General features: G+C 40.3%; 2 protein-coding genes across 6 annotated transcripts in view; both read left to right on the top strand.

The window, feature by feature from the left end:
• Positions 1-15,480, top strand: part of shroom2a (shroom family member 2a) — a 53,496-nt gene extending 38,016 nt beyond the window's left edge. For all 5 annotated transcript variants that reach the window (XM_074668120.1, XM_074668118.1, XM_074668121.1 and 2 more), the window contains 6 exons: positions 138-223; positions 8,465-9,049; positions 10,077-10,646; positions 12,946-13,111; positions 13,227-13,499; positions 15,196-15,480. In XM_074668120.1, the coding sequence (XP_074524221.1) occupies positions 138-223; positions 8,465-9,049; positions 10,077-10,646; positions 12,946-13,111; positions 13,227-13,499; positions 15,196-15,468 (1,953 nt within the window). In that variant the 3' untranslated portion in view covers positions 15,469-15,480. The remainder of the gene's footprint in view (positions 1-137; positions 224-8,464; positions 9,050-10,076; positions 10,647-12,945; positions 13,112-13,226; positions 13,500-15,195) is intronic.
• A 4,199-nt stretch (positions 15,481-19,679) lies between these two features.
• Positions 19,680-20,426, top strand: cldn34a (claudin 34a). Its single transcript, XM_074669177.1, has one exon. The coding sequence runs from the start codon at positions 19,680-19,682 to the stop codon at positions 20,424-20,426; it is 747 nt and encodes a 248-aa protein (XP_074525278.1).
• The last annotated feature ends 576 nt before the right edge of the window (positions 20,427-21,002 follow it).

Below are 21,002 nucleotides of genomic sequence, written 5' to 3'. Positions count from 1 at the left end.
GGAAAAACCAGGAAGCTCAACATGTGTTGGACACAATAATTAACAGAGAAAAAAAAGGACTGGAAGCCTCTTTTTTCAGTGGATTGTTTGCATGGTTTTGCATAACAGACTTTGTGTTTGTTCACCTTTATGTACAGAAAATTCAAGTTACTGCAAGAACGTCTGAGGCTGGATTTTCACAGACGGAGAGCAAACCTGCTGAGCAGCTCAGTACAGCCACAAGGTGAGTGACTTTAATGCCGGATAACATTTAAGCACAACAGCTTCTTTATCTTTCACGTCCATTTCACAGTGATATAGAAAACAAGAAGTTATTTGTCATGCTGTTCATATTTAGCTCCAGTGACTGTTTCTTTTTGAGTTATTGGTAGAAGCTAAGGATCATTGTTTTTTCTTATTGGAAAGTGAATTTGAATGATGACAGTTCTTGGCACAGAGCTACATTCTCTATCTTGCTCTTCCATCATTTTATCAGCAACTTAGAAGATAAAAGTCTTACTTTCCTGCATCTGATCAGTCAAACAGCATAAAGCTTGCGGAGAGCTTGCAGAGGAACAGTGAAGTCTTTATAATCTGTAAAGGCATACCAGTGGCACTGCCTGTGCGCAGCTGTGACAACATAAGCTGTCTCCCCGGCTCTGCTTTGTGCCGTTCAGTGGGGGCTTTCTGCTGTAGGCGAGGCATCTGACCATGACTGTGACACAGAGGAAGTGTTTCTCCAATCCTCTGTCAGAATGTGTAGGGACCCGGGTTCACGGGGTCACCCTAAAGCGTTAAATTTTCATCAGTCAGATCTGTTGCCTTGTATAATTGGATTTTTAGCTATGCTAGTGAAATAGCTCCTTGGATTCCAATTCAGGTCTGTAAGTGGGTCAAATGCTTTGGTCTGCTACTGAACTAAAATGTTCCTTCAACTTATTCACTGAGTATTGTAGAGTCCAGCTTTGTAGAAAAGAATTATTTTCTATCTCATAAAGCACCACCATGATGTGGTGTTTCCACGGCTGAAACTTTGTTTTTAAAGACTTGGATGACGTATTCCAACTGTGTGATTTTAATATCATTTTGCAACTTTACAAATTCAAGCAGCAATGGCTTCAATGTAATTTTAAGCATGCATAACTTAAAAAAAAAAGATAAACATCATACTGTAAAAAGGGTTAGAAATGGGAATGAGACAACACAGTTATCCTAAAACAATTTGTTTGGTTGAAAAAGCAGACTGAATGGCAGGCATATTTTCTGGTTGACGAGTATGTAACACGGCATGTCACACCCTACTGGTTAGTGGAAAAAAAACATTGTTTTGTCTTTGCAGAAAAATACGATAAAAAAATTGCACCATTTTTTTTCTCAAACATTTGGCTCAGAAGCTCTAACTAATGCAATTCTTAAACAGACATCTTAGCGTAACATATAGTTTTCGATCTCATGAGGTTTTTTTTTTTTAGCATGAATTAAGTTTGAATTACCCTAACAGAGAACTATATGAAGCTGCATGTGTGCCTACAAAGTGGTTTTAGCAGATTGGATTGAACCTTCCCGTCTTAGCCACTGTTTGTTTTGTGGGCAGGGTTGAAATGTTTACTGGTAACGTCATGTGAGTTCATGATCCTTTGATGATCCCATATAAACTCCTGTCAGGGAGAGATGAATGTGTAATGTAAAGTAATTGCACATGTTAGGCCACTTCATCTCCATTGTGGTAATCTTTTCTGTCAAATATAAAAGTCCTTATAAATGCATGGATAAATAAAGTCTTTAAATGCTTCCACCACTCAGTCATTAAATGAAGACACCTCATGCCCAGTTGGATTTAGTTCATCTTTGTTGTTAAGGGATCCTCCACCATTTTCATCAGTTTACTTCTTCTTCTGAGAAAATAAATGTTTATGTTTGGGGTGTTGAAGTGCCAGCAGCTCTCACTGACATATTTATTCACTGTTAAAGTAACATATAAATGCTCTATTGTTATTCAATGTGCTCAAATATACCCGTGCCATCTGTACAGACTTATGAAATCAAACCTGTCCCTCAGGTGTCTCTTCATACCAGATGATCAGTGGTCAGTTTTCTGCAGCATTACGCGCTATGTAAACATCAGCAAACTCTGCTTCTGACCAAGTTCTCCATTTTGGGGCGATATGGGGAAAATACATCAGGATTTTTTATGGCAGGATCAGGGATCTGTGCATTCTGCTTCATTCATTTCATAACTCTTATCTAGACCTTTAATGTGTTATTGAACTCCAAATGATAACCTCTTGATAATAATGTTCATTTTTAGACGTCAGATGTAAGAGTTGTTGGGTTTCTTCAGAATGTACAGAGATTAAGCTTCATACAGGTAGTTGACTCTATACACAGTCCAAATGTAGTTTAGTTAGACTTAACTCAATAAAACTTGTTTTTATTTGTGCACCGTACAGGAAATGTTGGTGAACACATAGTTTAGAACATGGCTTTGGACTTCAGCATTATGGGATGGGAAATATAGAATCTTTTTGGCCTTGTTTGAAAGCTCCTCCCCAAGGTTGTTAATATGAGACATGCACTGATGGATCGGTCAACTAATCCATTAGTGCCAATTTCCTTTATTTTGGGGGATTGGTGATTGGCCCATCCTTCCATATGAAACTGATCTTATATACTTCTGGGAAGGTCTGACAGCCATCAAATGTTGCTTTTTTCTCTGAGACCTAAAACTCGGGACACTTTATTGGTTGTTTAAGTTAAAACATAAAGATTTTATTGTTTCACGGGTATTTTTCAATGATTTTCAATAAAATAAGATTGGAACATTGAAAGTATATGCTGTCAGTTATAAAAGATAAAAATCGGTATCGGCAGGTCAGGCTTTTTAAAGATCGGTGATCAGTGGTCAGCCAGAAAATTGTGATCCGTGCACCCCTAGTTAATATGTTTCTGCCTGTGTCTTTATCTTTGATTCTGTATCTTGTCACTTAACTTTGGGGAAAAACAAAACATCACTCTTGTCGTATGATTTGAACACTGAATGTTTTCATTCTTTGTAATGAGTTTTAAGCACCTCTCTGGTGTAACAAATGTACTTAATCCACTCAGTCTGAGCTTTTCTTTCTCAATATCAGTCAATAGACGGCTTTTTTAGCCAGTGTCTTTCAGACATTCTTTAGTTAAGCTGTGATTAGCTGGAATCATTCATAAACTATTTGTAGTGGTGAGGTCAAGATGACTTCATAGTTTGTAACCAGTTATTCAGGAGTCTCAGTGCGTTATCCAAACTCCCACAGGTGAAACCACTGACGAGTGTAGAGTATCCATTCTTGAGCAACCCCATTGTAGGAGCCACACCGTGTGTCAGTCACGTTTGCATTACAATAGCACTATAGAGGAAGTTATTGTTATTGAAAGGTGTGGGAGATGAGCTAAGCAGGAGCGCTCCACCCAGCTGGTGTTATTGATACAAGTGTAAGAGACACCAACAGGTGGCCACTGTCACACAGAGCCACAGACACACACACGCTCACTGACACTCCTCGAAAAATGACTGCAGTAACTCGACACATACGGTGAGTTGATCCATTTATTTTAGTTTGATCAAAATGGGCCAAAGTGTTTGAGCCAGACTAACACCACCATGGTATCATGGTTGTAAACAGAAAATTGTGTGAGGTTTAGTTTTTGTGTATGGTGGAAGAAGCAGTAAAAATGTCTCATAGGATCATACTAATGTTTTAAAACCAGAGCTTAGTTTTTCTTTTTCTTATATTTTGTGATCTAAATGATGTAACAATGTTGTATTGTTGACATAGTAAGACTAACGTATCCTTTAGCATCGCTGGAAGCATCCCTTCATAAAATCTGTAAATTCAATTTTTTTTTTAATCAAAAACATTTTTGAAAACGTATTCATTGCTCCCTCCCAGACCAGACTTCATGGACAAAAACAGAATTTTACCTTTTAAAAGAGAAGGCAGCTGCTTCACCATCTCTGCTTTAGCCAGCGAGATGGATTGTTCGTTAAATTACGTTTCTTTTGAGTTGTTGATACAAGTCATGCAAAAATTCAAACTAACGAACCAGTGGAAGTGTTGGTAGACCAAAAACTCTTGTCTGCTAGGAAAATGTGACACTTCTTTTCATGAGCTTGGTGGAGTTGCAGAGAGGGATGCATCAGCAGTTTCTGCATTAAAAACAACAACAAAAAAAAACATTTTACTTCTAAAGAAAATGATCTGTCCCTGTCAGAGTTCTTCTATCAATCTTTGCAGAATAACACTCTGATCCTGTTAGCAAAAAAATCGAGATCTTTTGAGTGAATAAAGTTGTGTACAGTTGTCTTAATGGATTACGTTAAAGCTATAAGGGGTGGAAGAAAAAATTGATTCGCATTAGTATTGTGATTTTTTTGTTAAAGATTTTAAAATCGGGAGAAACGTTTTTTTTTTCCCAAAATTTAAATCTTTTATCTTAGTCTTTGTTTTTAATCTAGGTTGGAAAATAGGAATCCCTTGTCTCCAGCAGAGCTGGAAATATTTTTCTTCAACTATCAAGTAACAGGATGTCAGATCCCCTAAATAATAACATAGAATTGACTCACATGTGAAGTGCAGTTTAGGTAAAAATATAGCTCCCAATATAGTGTGTAGATATCATTGTTCAACATTTTCATTTGGTCTGATGTTAAAAAATGGAAATGTCAAAGATTTGCAATCTGAGTTGAATGGGCACCCCAAAAATTGTAAAAGAATCTAGTCAGGAGGAAAGCATATCATCTCAGCCCTAAGAACTTTACGTCCTTTTTCACATCTGCAGGCTGTAGTGATCTGCTGGAAATCTTCCAGAAGCTTTTGTGTCCCTGAAATTCTAAAGATCCTTAAATATGGAGAAATAGAAATTGATAATCCCTGTCATATCTTTGCATCTGTGTTTGCCTCCAGTCCAACAAAAATGTAGTTTCATCTAGTTACAGTGTTTTCTGTCCCCTTCCAGCAGCCCTGAATCCCTCTCGCTGTAGTATGTATATTAATCTAACACCTGCTGCATGCTCCCATATCCCTCCTGGATAATGCCGTTCTGTTTCCGGGATCATGTTTCATGCTCCTGTGCGGTAACTTTCTCACAGTCTGAGGAGGAGGGTTAAAGCTGCAGTCCCAGTTTCTCATTGGATGACTTGTTGCAGCTTGTAAGAGTTAAACTCTGGAGGTTTGATTTATGGCGTCTGTCTGCCCAGAAGTCCCCGTCCTGTATCTTGTGATTCCAGAGTCAGTTAAGTTTATCAAAGCAGCGTGATTTATGTGTTAATGGGTTCTGGGTATTCCTAATTGGATTTGAATTGTAGCATTCATGGAAATGTGATCTGTGAGGGTGAGGCCGCAGTGCTTGGTGGGTTTGCATGCTTTCACTTTTTGGTCTCAGTCTGATTTAATGACTGAATTATACTGTGTTCTACTGCTGTGGAGGGTTTTAAGACCACCTTTACTCAGAATGCGGTTATATTCTGTTTATACATCCCCCAATAGCCGGTTCTTAGCTGTGCACTAACTATGTGAAGTTTGTCATTAGAAGGTAAAATATCTGTTCTTCTCAGAGTCAAACTCAGCCTGGTTGAGCTCCATTTGGTAAAGATTAAATTCAAAGCAAACAAGTTCAGATATTGTTGTTTACTGGAAAAAGAAACACGCCCCAGTGCACATGTTAGCAGAATTTAATTGCAGCAAAATGAAAGTTTTGAATGTGCAGTGATTAAACTAGACCCAATAACATCAACAAAAATAGAAACCGCATGCAAACACTGAAATTTAAGAGCAGATATATTTGCATGATACATACACAACGAACTTGGAGTTGCATGCTAACAAACCACTCCAATACCTCTGCTAGTCACTGTTTTTGGTGCACTACAGTCTCCTGATCTAAATCTGAAACCTTTGTGACAGGCTCTCTCTTAAGTACTATTCACATGGGAGTAGTATTACGTAGGGACCTCTGGTAATTTCAGAATGACCCCTGATGTCATTTTTTTGTATGGTGGATTAGCACAGGGTAAGCAAAGTCTGTGGAAAACTTTGTGTTTCTCATGTTTCTGATTTAAAAACGCTGCAAAGATGCTCGGTGTACCTCACTGCAGCACACAGCTAGCTGTACATTCCAATAAACAATATGCATTGAAAACTTCTATGGTATGCAGAAAAAATATAACTATCCTAAAACTGAAAAGCTACCACACAAAATATCAGTTCACATTGAGTCCTAACCAAGGTTATAATAGTTTTGGATTTGTCATTATAGTTTAGTCTTAGTTAGTTTTGACATTTTTTATTCCATTACAGTTTAGTTTTAATTAGTTTTCGAGCGGGCATTCTAGTTTTTATCTAGTTTTGATTTTTGCAACAAGCCTTAGTTTTAGTTTTAGTTTAGTTTAGTTTAGTTTTAGTTTTTTCATACCTTATTAACCAAGTGCAGGATTCAAAAAGGTCAGAGTAAATATTTTGTAATTCGGTTTATTTTCAAGTCCAACATAGTGCTCACTGCTCAGTCAATGCTGTTGCTGAACTGTTGGTTGTTGCCTTAAACACAAGAAAGTAATATAAACGTAATATAAAAATGATATAAACATAAATTATATAAAACAATATAATGTGAGCTTTAATAATTAGAAACTTGGACTCTGTAACAATAAAGGCAGACTCAAATACAATTAAAGTCAGACTCACATGAAATTAAACTATTACAGATGCTCAAATTCATTGCTCCACTACGTTTCGTCGCAGCACAGCACACAGCCAGTCAGTGCAGTAAACAAGCATGTCCCAGTACGTTGCTATGATAATGCCTTATGGCACTGGCAGCTGCAGAAAACTGTCTAAAATTGGTTGGGAAAACGTGTTAAATTAATTTAAATCCTGAAGGCTATTAATATTGTCAGAAACGATAACTAAGGACATTTTGTCTACAATTTTGTTTAGTTTCAGTTAGTTTTGTGAACACAAGAGTTAGTTTTAGTTTACTTATCGTTTTCCTTCACTTTTTTTAGTTTGAGTTAACTGCAATTTATTTTAAATTTTAGTTTTCGTTTTTAGTTTCGTTTTAGTTAACTATTATAACCTTGGTCCTACCCCCTATAGATTTTTACCTCTGCAAAGGAGGTTATGCTTTTAGGAGAGTTTGTCTGTCTGTTTGTTTATCTGTGAACAACATGAGTCAAAAACTAATAAACAGATCTTGATGAAATTTTCAGGAAATGTTCAATATAGGATAAGGAAGAAGTGATTAAATTTTGGAGGTGATCTGGATCACGGTCTGGATCCAGAACTTTTTCAAAGGATTCTTTATCATTGTGAGATAGGGCTGTTTTCACTATATGTGTATATAACTCTATGATAAATGATCAGATTGCTTTGCAAAACAATACAAGACAAGATCACAATAATTTTTGACAGATGTAAAAGTACGATCCAGATCCTGGCAATATTCTGGATACTAAGATCCAGAATATGAAATATGTACTGGGTCATCATGATTTTCAACACTGTCAGGAAACATTATTGTACAAACCTGAAACTGATACCAAATTGTAGCAGACAGTCTGCTGAAAGTGAGTATAACATTAAAGTAGGACTAAAGAGTTGGTGACAATCACAATATGCTTGGTGGAGGTCTGTGCTCTCTGAGTGCTTTTCTAGTTTTCTATAATATGATCATGCGCTCTGAGACAGCGATCAGTGCCAACCTGTTGTGCACAGAGAGACTTCATCATATTTTAGGCTCCGAGTTTTTAGGCCTCTTGGGTTATGGAGCTGTATAAAAATTTGACTGTATTTGTTTTATTTGTTGTTATCATGTTTGTGTCAGCCTAATATCTCGTACGGACAAGTTCGATTCATATGGTATTAAAAACACAAACATTCTCTGCAGTTATTACAAATTATCAGAAGTCCCCAGGTGAAACTAATTCTGTGTGAATAGGGCTTTAGACTTTCCTCTAACTGCAGCAGTCTTCATTCTCTCTGCTCTTTTACTTTTATTCTTCAGTAGCACACACATAGCCAAACTTTTGAGGAAAGATTATCCACTCGTTCAGCTCCTATAGGTCACTACGAGGTCTCAGTTGTTCCTCTGATCACCACATGGAGCTGATCTCTGTGTAACTTTACCTACAAAGAGTTAAAGTGTGGCTGTGAATCAGACAGGAAAAAGTGATTCCGTCCTACTTCTTTGCACTGGAGGATTATTTATTCCTCTGTGCTGACTGCTGGGAACAGAAATATTCCTCTTCAGGCTGCCAGCTGAGCAGAAGACAGGGAGGAGGTTTTCAGAGCAGACGTGTGTGTTGTCATGCTGGCGTAATGACAGTGGCTGCAGCAGAGCCGTAGAGGCCTCCTCGACCTCACTGTGTTATTTGATTGAGCTGCAGATGACAGTCCACACGGCCTGCCTGCTGAAAGCTGTGTCATTAAAAGATTTCTATTGTGCTCCTCAGGTTCTCTGACAGAGGGCCGGGCGACTGCAGGGGACGAGAGAAGCTTGCGGAGTTTGAACACTTCACAGCGCCGCCCCCTCCTCCCATGACAGGAGCCAACCCTGAGAGCAGACACAGAGCTGCCCCTGCACCCCTGAACCACAGACCCTCATCTGTCTCCCACAACCTCACCGAGTCCGGCCCCCCTAAGTACGAGGACCCCACTGAACCGCTGTCTGGGCCCAGGAAGAAGCCCCCCCAACATCCCAGTTACCCAGAAGTCAAGTCCCACGAGTCCTCTGCTGGTTCCCAGAGCGAAGTCTTCACCCACTGCCCTCCTCACTCTGCCTCCAGCCCTGCTTTAGCCCCCACCTACCCTGCAAAGGCAAATTCTGAGCAGGGCAAAGGGCTCGTGGACAAAGGACAAGGGGCAGTGCATCATCCGTCAACATCCAATCCTCAGCCTGCCTCCTCTCCCCCAGCGTCCTCCCACAGACCTCCTGGGCCAGCCACCATGGAGGGACAGCGCTCCCCATCGCCGCAGTTCTCCCCTCAGAGACTCAGCGACAAACCTCCGGTCTCTCTGCAGGATGAAGACACAAACAGGTAATGTTTTCTTGTTTCCTCAGCGGGAGGTTTACTCAAAGTTATGCTGCAGCCTGTACGCTGAGTGCTGTCCACAGCTGCTCTACTCATGGTGTCTTTATGCTGCTCGTACAAAGGAGCTTATTGAGAGTCTCTGGCTTTGTGCAATCACCATGTGAGTGCTATCAATCCACCAGTGGGATTCTGCACATTTCTCTGAAAGCCACTAGCGCTCGAATCATTTTTCAGCTTGAATGTAAACACTGTAAGAAGTAGGAACTAAAAAACAGAAGAACACAAACATTTGAAGTGATGTTTCAGACAGAGGATTTATTTTTCTGTAACACAAATCAAGATTTAGAAAGAAAACTAAAAATCTTTTGCCACAGAACTGACTGTCAACTTAAACATCACTCTTTCTTACAGCAAACAAGTCTGTGGTACCTGGGACCGTTAGTTACTTGAGGAAATAGTTCAAATGCAGGCGAACACGTTTCTTTTCAGGCTTATGCACAAGTCAGATCTCAAATTTTTGGATGTAGTCTGCTCTGACACAGCGTTTTTTGATTCTTAAACTCCCATCCTAAGCATGAAGTTACTCAAAACAAGTAAATAAATCAGAGGAACAGATCTGATTCATCTCATTAGGGAGGAAATAAGTCAACAAGTTGTTCACGGATGTTTCCTTGATTAGAGACATTCACTGTACTGAGAGCTCACTTTTTGCAGTGTGAATCTGGTGTCACTGCTGCCTCTGTGAAGCTGTTTGTTCATCCTCTTGATTCAGAACTAATGGGTTTCATCTGCAGCGAGCGTCAGACTCTGCAGCAGGATTATAACAGTGAGCAGAAACCAAAGTGGTGGGAGGAGTTTTGGATATTCCAGCTTACTGGGCATGGAAAAAATCTCAGTTGCCATCATGCAGTGAAACTTTAAATCAGCGAAATGCTTAAATAACTGCAGTGAGACATTTCCTCCTCCTTTCAGGGAGAAACTGCTGCTGCTGCTGCCTCTGTTTGTAATTTTCTCTCTTTGTCTGATATTTAAGGATGGAGCACGTGATGGAAAACCAAACCTCAGCTGTGAAGAAAGTTCCCATCAGGATCGTCCACTCAGAGGGATCCTCAGACAAGGAGAACAGTCCCTTTTTGAGGCAAAGCGACCCTCCTGGTGTAGAGGCCGAGGGTCCTGGAGTGACCAGACTCGGGGGTTTTGGTGCGGCAGGACAGGACTCTGTTTTCTGTGCCTTCAGTCGGCAGAGGGAGCCTGACGGTCAGACAGACCCTCAGCCCCAAAGAGACACGTATATGACTACCGTCAGGGACCTCATTGCCTCTGACAGTCAGCAGCCACCGCAGCCCACAGACCAGCCTGGGAGTAACAGGGTAACCACGGTAACCACAGGCCCGTCTGACGAGGACCAGAAGAGGGAGGAGCTGGCCCGGGACATCATGGGAAAGGATAAGTCACTGGCTGATATTCTGGACCAGAGCAAGATGATGACCACCATGGACCTGATGGAGGGGATCTTTCCTCAGGGCGAGCAGCTGCTGGAGGGAGCTCACCAACGTAGGAAGGCGCCCACCAAACAGACAGTCAACCGGCCCACAGAGGAGAGGTGAGACTTCAAATCCAGATTTCCAAGAAACGGCAGAAATATCAACATTTGATTTTGTTTTTTTCATGCAGCCTAGTTAATCCAACATCGACATCCCAATAGGAGTGTTTGAATGAATCTAATCCCAAAGGATGCCGTCAGTCTAACTCAAGCTTTTTATATGAGCTACCTTGAGGTGAATTTGTGTTAATGGTTACAGAGACTTTCAGATTTATTTTACGGATTTTGTTTGGACGTGAAAAAAGTAGAAACAGTGAGTTTAAGCCGAAATGCTCTCTCCACCATTTATTTATTGCACTTCATTTGCTTATCTCCATGAGAATCCTCCAAGTGCATATTTTTCTAATATGTTGCAGGCCTGTTACTGAGCTCACCATCCTCCTCACCTAGTTTGACCTGCAGACTCTTTTTTGACTCTCAGCACATTGATTTTATTTGATATAATCAAACCTAACATGAATATTTCCCAAACAAGGTGAAACTTATTCACTTTAACAGCTTCAGGATGTTTTAGCAGCACCTCAGGAAAAGACGTCAAACTCTTGCAAGAACATTCTATCCCCCAAATTAGAGGAAAACTGGCAGCCTGATTCAGCAGTTTGACTGGAGATATCAGCAAAGAGCAGAAAGAAGAAATTCTCGCTGTAGAGCAACAAAGTCTGTTGACTTTGTCAGTAGCTGTATAAACTGCTTGAAGCAGTAAGAAAATATTGGTACAGCAAACAGAACCTGTTTCAGTGTAAAAACACAAAGAGCAACGTCTGACACAGGCAGAGACACAACAAAACATGTCACTTGAGCATAACGACAGTCAGTACAGGGTTCCTATAGAGCCTTAGAAGTGTTAATATATCTATATATATATATATATAGATATCTATATCTATATATATAAATATATGTTTCAAGTCATTAAAAGCCCAATGTTTACTTTATTAGATGTCTTAAATTTCAGATGAAACCTTGATGAAGACATGTCTGAAAACTTAACCAAAACTATCTTTTTTTTTTTTTTTTTTTTTTTTGCAGTTGAAGTAAACTAAGCTGTTAGATTAGAGTATCTGTGAGAATTAACAACAAATATGATGCAAGCTGTAAGACATGCAAGAGAAGCTTCTCAACTTATTAAAAGTAGGGTCTGCAGGAACATACAAACTGTGCTCCTCCTCCTAGGATCAGTGCCAGCGGCAGCGCACACCCACTGTCTCTAACCAAAGCTATGTGAATGCGCTCACTAGCCCAGCAGCCACCTGTAGTATTGTGTTTCTGCATGTGCATTAGCTTGTGCTAACAAGATAATAATAGGTGTTCGACATATATCAACTTGCGTCACTTTTTGTTCATGCTGCTCTGCAAAGAAAGTGAAAGTCAACCTAACCTTCACCCTCGTTTGGTAAAAAACTTTTATCTCTTTGGCGTTTCATTTCACTTTGGTTGTGTCTATCTTCCTCCATGTTACGCTCATAATTGTAGCTGCTCTGATTAGCATCTTCCACTCACAATCACAAACATGCAAAGTCGCTTGCATACTGGGCACTCCATGGTTGGCTAATGTAACCACACCTACTCCCTGCCCATCCAGATCCATCTAAAACATGAGCATACAGGCAGAGGGGAGGGCTGAGGCAGACACAGACACCGAAACACATGTACAGACGCCCAGGAGTGACGATTGAGCAGGATTATTCCTGTAAAAGTTGACTTTTTTTTCTTTTTTTTGGAAAATCCCGAAGACTGAGCAAAAATTGTAGAAGTGGGCCATTTGGGTCCGAAAATTCTTCATTTGTTTTTCAAAAGTGTGCCACGAACTGAATCCTGGATTTAGTGAACAAACAGGAGAAACTGTTTACTGAAAACAAAGAACTGTGGATTCATCTTCTGCCATTTTGAGCAGCAGAGATGTTAACTTTACAAATCTACAGAATGTGACTGACTCATTTGAGTGGAAAACAAACTAATCATTAGGAAACATGGGTTGGAAGACGCTTTTAATGTATGAAGAGAACGTACAAATAAATTAAAAAGCACCTAAGAGCAATCTTTTTTTCAACACAAGTTTAACATGCTGCCCCACATTTACAGGGACTGTTCTCCTTAAAGCAGAGAGGCCCTTAGACACACCATCCTAACACTCTCTCTTTCTAGTTTCCACCTCCCTCCCTTGTCCTGTTCCCCAAAAATGGGCCCTAAAAGCTCAAATGTTAATCAGACAAGAAAATCTTTCAGAGTCAGTAGTTCTTTGCCTGTCTTTGACTTGGTTTGGTGATGTGGAAATATGGATTTGTTTCCTGTGTTTCAGGGAAAAAGATGACAGCATGGCCGCAGCTGTTGCGATGGTGACCAGCTCTACATATTACAGCACGTCTGCTCCCAAAGCTGAACTTCTCATTAAGATGAAGGACATGCAGGAGGAGGAGGAGGAAGACTCAGAGGACGAGCTGGATATTGACCTGGCCAACAAGAAGGTATCCAACGCTCACTGTACCTGTTTGTATTTAGTGTTCCTGTTTGTAGCACAACATGTGGCTGTAAATGTGTTTAGGTGTAACATCAAAGCTGGTTTTATTTCTGTGTCTGCAGCAAGAGCTGATCGACAGCCTGAGCAAGAAGCTGCAGGTGCTGCGGGAGGCGAGGGAGAGTCTCCAGGAAGACGTCCTGGACAACAACGCTCTGGGAGAGGAGGTGGAGGCTCGAGTCCAGCAGGTGTGCAAACCCAACGAGCTGGACAAGTTCAGGATGTTTGTGGGAGACCTGGACAAGGTGGTGAGCCTGCTGCTGTCTCTGTCGGGTCGTCTGGCCAGAGTGGAGAACGCCCTCAACAGTCTGGAGGAAGACGCTACAGCTGAGGAGAGGGTGAGGACACGCAAACTCAACAAGTTTATGACTCAGCTTAGATTACAGGAGTTATAAAGATCCTTCCACTGAAACTTCACAGGTATTCTTCTTTTTTACCCCAAACATACGCACTTTAGAAGATCTGACAGCAGCAGCCTCTCACACACTGCAGGACGTGTGCCAGAGAGAGACAGTAACCTCCTCATTTAATCTGCTTTGATCTCATGTGATCTCTTGCGGCTGCAGATATAAACAAAGCAGACTCTGATCCTGATCAATGACAGACAGGACTACAAAAAACCACCCTGAGATCTGAACTGCAGTAAGACATTAACAAAAACAATTAAATCTCAACTCCAAGCTTAATTTGAAGAGCTTTATACAGTCCAAGTTACAAAGTTCTTCTCTGAGGCACAAAATTATGATCTGAAAACATTTCAAACTCAAGAAAAACTACATCTCAAGCTTAATCAAATCATCTTCTGCTTCCCCTTGATTTGATATAAGATCACATGAGGTGGGATAATGCTCAGCCTGGCACACACGCAAAACCTTTTCTAACATCCTCCAGTTTAACCCGTGACAATTTATTCATATCCTGCTGTTTGTGCAAAAGTTGAATTAAAAAAAAATATTGTTTTTCTTTATGTTTGTGATGTCGCTCAGTTTTTAGATTTGTTCAGTAACTGATGAGGAGACGAGACCTGATCAGTTGGTTCCTTCAGAATTCTAATTCACACCTCATCACCTGTTCACTATACATTAGCCTACATGCTACACAGCACTGACTGAAGATATCAATGAGCTGACACAAAACTTTGCTTTAGGGATAATTTCACTGATTTGGAAATAGTCTCTCCAATGCTAAATGTTTTAATTAACAGTAAAGTAAACATATTAGACCAGTGGTTCCCAGCCTTTTCCAAGTCAGGGCCCAGTTTTAAGTTTCAGAAATGTTTGTGGCCCACCTCTGATCCCATAAATACAGCAACATAAAGCGCTGAACTGAAAACTGCAAAACAGCCTCGCTGCAAAGTGGTCCAGCCAATAACAACATAAGTTCCTATCTCTCGTTTGCATGTCACATGCCTAATACTTGAAGGAAAACATAATAATTATATTATTGAAAAGAATATTTTTGAATTTATAGTATATCTTCAAACTTAACTGAGTTTTTACATTTAAAACACACACACACACACACACACACACACACACACACACACACACACACACACACACACACACACACACACACACACATACACACACACACACACACACACACACACACAAATATCAAAGTATTTTGGAAATAATTTGTCAACCCTTTTGCAATACCTTCCAGGCCTATCAGGGGTCCTCAACCCACAGGTTGGGAATCACTGTTTTAGACAGTTTTTTTTTTTTTTCTGATTTACATTAAACTGAATATTTTCACGAGAGTTGACCTTAGACCAGGTGTTCAGGTCTTATTCTGGAATATTTCTATTGATATTTCCCTTGTAGAGACCAGCAGTTTAGAGGTGCTCTCACCAGCTCTGCTGCTGTGTCTGGATTGCAGGACAGGATTTTATGACTCTTTATGACTGTTAGGACTCTAGTTTCAAAATAAAATGTTTGAAGTTTTAAAAGGTTAAATATAATTTTATGACTCGTGTAGTCTTAATTAAACTTGATGTATCTTCTGTTCGTATGTGTCTTTCTTCTTCAGCGTACATTGACGGAGAAGAGGAAGCTCCTGATCCGTCAGCACGAAGACGCCAAGGAGCTGAAGGAGAACCTGGACCGTCGAGAGCGCGTGGTTTATGACATTCTGGCCAACTACCTGCAGGAGGACAGCCTCACAGACTACGAGCACTTTGTCAAGATGAAGTCGGCGCTCATCATCGAGCAGCGCAAGCTCGAGGACAAAATCAAGCTGGGGGAGGAACAGCTCAAGTGTCTGACGGACAGCCTGCCCATAGAGCAGAGGCTGGCCTTTTGAACACATTGGCTCTTTACGAGAAAAAAACTCTGATGAGGGGGAGACTCTGATTTGCAGTTAAGCCCTACGTCCAGCAGAGGGAGACAGAGAATCTGCAGAGGCAAACAGCCTGTTGCATTTTCTGACATTTCACTTCACATCTTCTGCCATAACAACACGTGGATTTAAAGCATCCATAAGAAACTGTGAATGATGCTGCTCATCACACGTATCACACGACCACTGTATCCAATGTCTATCACGCCATTTTTGCTTTGTTTTAATTTTTTCTTGTTTTTTTAGTAATTTATTGTAGCCTTTTGAATCTGCGCAGGAGGGGGACAGTATTTTATCTTCTTCCAAGTTCAGCAGTCGTGCTACCTGAAGTGTGAGCAACACGGATTACTAATCATGTTTGGATTATTTCACACCCTGAAACTGTCTACGTCAAAATCCGGCCGAATATTTCAATAAACAAAAAAACTTTTGGTTAACATTTATATAATAACTAGTGGCCTTTTTACTAAGACTTTTGTGCCCTCGCTTCTCTCACTGAAGAAACTTTTGTCGGTGAATGTTCCTGTGAGGAGAAACTGGTCATTTTAGAGAGCACTTGTTCAACTTCACCAAACAGAAGAACGGCAGCACTTCACATCAACTGGAGTGAGATCCACGTCTGAAGTGCCTGTGGAGTCACTGCCAACACTGTCCATGTTTCGTTCAAAACACTTGATTTTGCCACGTATGAGAAGACGGAGTGTTTCTGTATTTTGTTTAATAACCTCACTGTGTTTTGTTATCCACGGTGCAGATGTTGAATGCATAGTAACCACCACTGTTACCAGACTTTAGTTAAATTTCCTCATTAAAAAAACAACTTTCAGACCATGTTGATATTTTGTTACAAACTTTGACCAGATTCAGTCCAAGCTCTCAGACTGTTTGGATAAAATCAGTGTCATAAAGGTTGAATTAGAGGATGTTTGCTCTGCACATTAGTTTCTCACGCTTCATGCACTGCTACAGCCTGACTCTCTAACACTTTACCAGCTGTGCTGCTTTATATCAAATAAAGAGTCTGCTGGAACCACCAAGGAGTGTTTGATTTGTTTCCTTCTTGTCTGTCATTCATTAACCTCTTCACACCCTCCTCCCCCGCTGATAGAGAGCTATCTAAAGACTTTGACATAGCAACATCTTTAACAGTCAGGTGTGACGGCTCAACTTTGTCTCACGGCAACATGCGGACTGTAGCTCAGCTCGGGATGAGAACAGCGTCTGTGGAAGGATTCGGTCCTCGAGAGTGAAACCATTAACTTGAGATTCATCAAGGTGAGTAAAACAAAACAACAGAGACAGAGACCGAAGGCTTTTATTTAACCGTTTGAACATTAAATAGATAATAATTAACTCTGGCTCCTGGAAGCTGCACTGACTGTTAACAAAAGACATGACACCTGAGTGTTGCTTCAAGAGAATAAATCCTTTGTATTGTTTTTTTCAAATTGACCAAAATTCCATAAATTTTCAAAATGTGCCAAGATGATTGCTTTCAAAATTGTGTTTCAATCAGTGTAATAATGTAAATTATTCTTCACTTTTTATTGTATTGTCATCAGTGATTTCTTTAGAAACTGTGTTTTCATTGTTTACACATCTATATCCATCGATCTAACACAAGTGTAGTTCATTGGCTTGAAAAAAAATGTTGTGCTTTTGTGAACAACAAGATACTGCTGCTTTAAACCTCGGTGGAAGGTCTCATTGAGCTTTAACAGTCACGTTTTATTTGTACCAAGCACATTTTATTGCTGGTAAACTCAAAGTTATTTTTAATTATGTTGAGATAAGTTAAATAAAAGAAAGCAAAACATTACAGCGATGAGACAGGCTTACAGAAATCAGATCAGTGTAGCATACACACTCGACATGTGTCAGACACACCACACAGCAAACAAACAACAACAAAAGAATAAAGAACTTCGACAAAACCAAAACAGGGTTGAAGCTGTTGGGGAACTTAAATCAACCAAAGGAAATTAATCTGCTGCAACAATTTCATTTAATCCAGTTTTATTTGGATTTGGGTTTGAAATGTTTGTGTTTTTGATTTATTGTTACAGGTTTTTCATTTGTACAGTCACAGTAAGACTTGCAGGTGTAAACCAACACAGTGCAGTAGATCGGCTGTGTCTGTTTAATTACAATGAATAAATAAATGAATAATAGGGCAGATGTTTCTATTTTCATAAAAGTGTTGCTTGTGACACTGAGACAGTTCAAAAAGGATTTTATTTTCTTTGATGCAGGGATTCTCTAACTTTTTTGACTACAGACCACTAACATTGATTAGCCTAATATTAATACTAGTGATCAACTATGTAGTACTTTGAAAGGACAGAACTAGGCAACAAATATACTTTCCAAGTAATTTTTTTTAGCAAAATTTAAGAAAATGTCAGCTCTAAGCTTTTTTGTTTTGTTTTGTTTTCTGTTGTTGCAAACTACTAAGCTTATTTATTTGTTCTAATTTACATTAAACTGAACATTTTCACTAAAGTTGACCTTAGACCAGATGTTCAGGTCTTTTTCTGGAATATTTGTATGGCATTTCTTTGTAAAGATCAGCAGCTCAGAGATGCTCTCACCAGCTCTGCTGCTGTGTCCGGACTGCAGGACAGGATTGTGATAGTGATTAACATTTCACAATCATATCAGAACCAGTTCCAAGGCACAAAAAAAAATTGGGTGGGGGTATTAGAGAAAGTATGGCTGATTTCAGTGGCGCAAGAGTTTTTTAAATTATACCAGCGCACTTTCAAGCTATGGTTCACGGTCCTATAACCTCACTTTGAGAATCACTGCTTTAGTGGATGCAGTGGGTTTGTGAACATCTCGCTCATTTCAGTTTTTTCTGTATGTTCTGTTCAAATGTGACACACGGTAAATCACTATCTGACTTTGTCTTTAAATGACATCATTAAGATAAAAACAAGAAACATAAAAAAGGCCTCAGTCTGAACCTTGTTGGTCTTATCAGCAAAGATAGGAGCCTGATAGCTTGGTGTGTAAGTCTTGAACACATGGCTGCTGATCCTGAGTAATCAATTCTGTTTTTATTTAGCGCTGTACTTAAAGTCATTTCAGTGTCGATTTTGATAAAAAAAATTAAGACTTTGTTTCCAAAGTTTATGCAACATACTTAAAACAGCAAGAACCAAATGAGAGAAATCAGCAGAACTTTGACGTCAAATGGAACATGCGTACCCTTTTTCAACATGCAGTCAAAAAAAAAACATTATGATTTAGACCAGTGGTTTTCATAGTGGGGGCCAGGGCTGGGGCCCCCTGGGGGGCCACCAGAAGGCACTAGGGGAGTCTCAGAAAATTGGAGGAAAGGGGAAAAAATAGAAACAATTTGTCCTGAACATGTCAGACATAAAGTGCCATAACCGTGGCGTTTGTTGATAATTTCTTATTCTCAACAAATTTGATATTTATTGAAAAGTGAATAAAAGTTCTTGGAGATGAAATTTCTTTTCATATTTTCAAGTATAGTCTGTTGGTTTCCAAAGGGGGCCCCCAGCCAGGAGCAAATGCTGTTTGGGGGGCCTTGGCAAAGTAAAGTTTGGGAACCCCTGATTTAGGCCACTGCCCTGTGCAGTGTAACATAGGATAAGTGAATTACATGATTTTTAAATGTGAATGTGATTTTAATGCATTAACTCTGAGGATCACGTTGACGTCAAAGATATATCCGTGTTGATCTAAAACGTGAGAATCTAACCGCGTACTGTCCTGCTGTCACTGAGCTGAGCACAGAGAAGTGTTTACATATGAAATAACTCAGATAGCTCCACACATTGCACCTGTTCATAACTAAGTCTGTATACTGTAGTTCAAATAGACACAATAAACTTTACAGAAATGGAGAACAACAGGAGCAAAGTGAAGACACTGGATCAAAACCAACTCAAAATTGTTTCCAGGGAATTCAACATCAAATTAATCTTCCCCAAAACAACCCACTCATCCTCGTAAATCCAGTTTTTCCACTTATTTACATCCACCAAACAACACCTGATAATATCCACAGATGATTAAATCCAGTTAGACTTTTTAAGAACGCCTGAGTTTAAGATGTGTTGTGTGTGTTTGTGTGTCCGCAGGCGTGATGGCTGTGAAGCAGGAGTCAGCATCAAACTTCTCTGAGTGTTAACGTCACCAGCAGGATGTTATTCATTAGTCACACGGCTCACTGGCAGTTCCTGGGCCTGATTTTCGGGTTCTTGGCCTGGATCCTTGTTATGACCACCACGGGTCTCAACGATTGGCGTCTGTGGACTGTGGAAGACGAGTCTGTCGTCACGTCAGGTCAGGCCTGGGTGGGAATCTGGAGGGCCTGCTTCTTCACTCACTCCCTGCAGGGATTTGAGACCTGCCAGACCATCAGTATCTCAGACTCCTTCATTCCCACGGAGATCGTGGTGGCTCAGATTCTGATGGTGCTGGCGATGATCAGTGGCTTGGCGGGGAACGTCATCGCTGGTTTGGCGATGAGGAAGGCTTATTTCTCTTTGGAGAAGCGTACAAACATTAAGCTGGTCTTCTTGCTGGCAGGGACCCTGTATTTGTTGACAGGGGGGATGTGTTTGGTACCGCTAATTTGGAATATGACCTCTGTGCTCAACAACAGCACCATAAACTTTCCTCCTGAGTTCCACCTCCCTGCAGCTCCTGTGGAACAGCGGGTAGGTGCAGCCATAGGAGTGGGCATCCTTGCATCCATAATGATGCTTACAAGTGGGCTACTTTTCCTCTGCTACCGCTACGCCTGTCAGAACCTGAGCTCAGAGGCCCCTGGAGCCAACAGAGGCACTGTACCTGGATCCTGGACAGAAATGACTCAGACACAGGTGCAGAATGGAGGCAACCAGGGAAGAGATAATCCTGCATTTCACATCGAAGAGGTGTCATGAGATGAAGTATTCATAAATAAGGCTCTTTACAAATAAACAATTGCCTCTCTTGTCCATGTGGACGTGACTTGGACAGTTCATCAAAGACAACAGTATCAATAAAGCGGTGGGACAATAACCATGGGTTTATACGATGAATAATTTGGAGCATAATCTGAAAAAAAGAGACTTTATCTTATTGAAAAGCCCCAACTGTGACTGATTTCTAGCCAGGCTTTATTGTTGAAGTTTATTTGTTCTTTTTTAGGTAACTGTAAGCTAACATGGCTAATTTGTCCTCAAAAGCTCAACATATGGAGCACTGGACAAAAAATACACAGATAAGAGCAGAGTATTACTGCAAAAATAAATGTTTACTCTCTGGATTCAAGGAACAGCCAAGAACAGTCTGAGCAGCTCGTTTAATTACTCTTGTCAATCTCTCTCTTTCTTTATTGACACACTGAATAAAGGGAGATCTTTCTAGAAGCTGTTGTTTTTCACGATATCAATAGAGGCACAGCTGACCTGACTGACAGGTGGGCACACTGCCTCTGTTAGCGAGGGGGTTAAAAACCCACCTTACCTCCACTTCTT

Source organism: Halichoeres trimaculatus, unplaced genomic scaffold (genome assembly GCF_033239565.1).
Source record: "Halichoeres trimaculatus isolate MK-OKI-2021-1 unplaced genomic scaffold, fHalTri1.1 fHalTri1_scaffold_4, whole genome shotgun sequence".
Lineage (NCBI taxonomy): Eukaryota > Metazoa > Chordata > Actinopteri > Labriformes > Labridae > Halichoeres > Halichoeres trimaculatus.
Note: the sequence above shows the minus strand (reverse complement) of the source record. Positions and strands in the feature narration are given on the sequence as shown.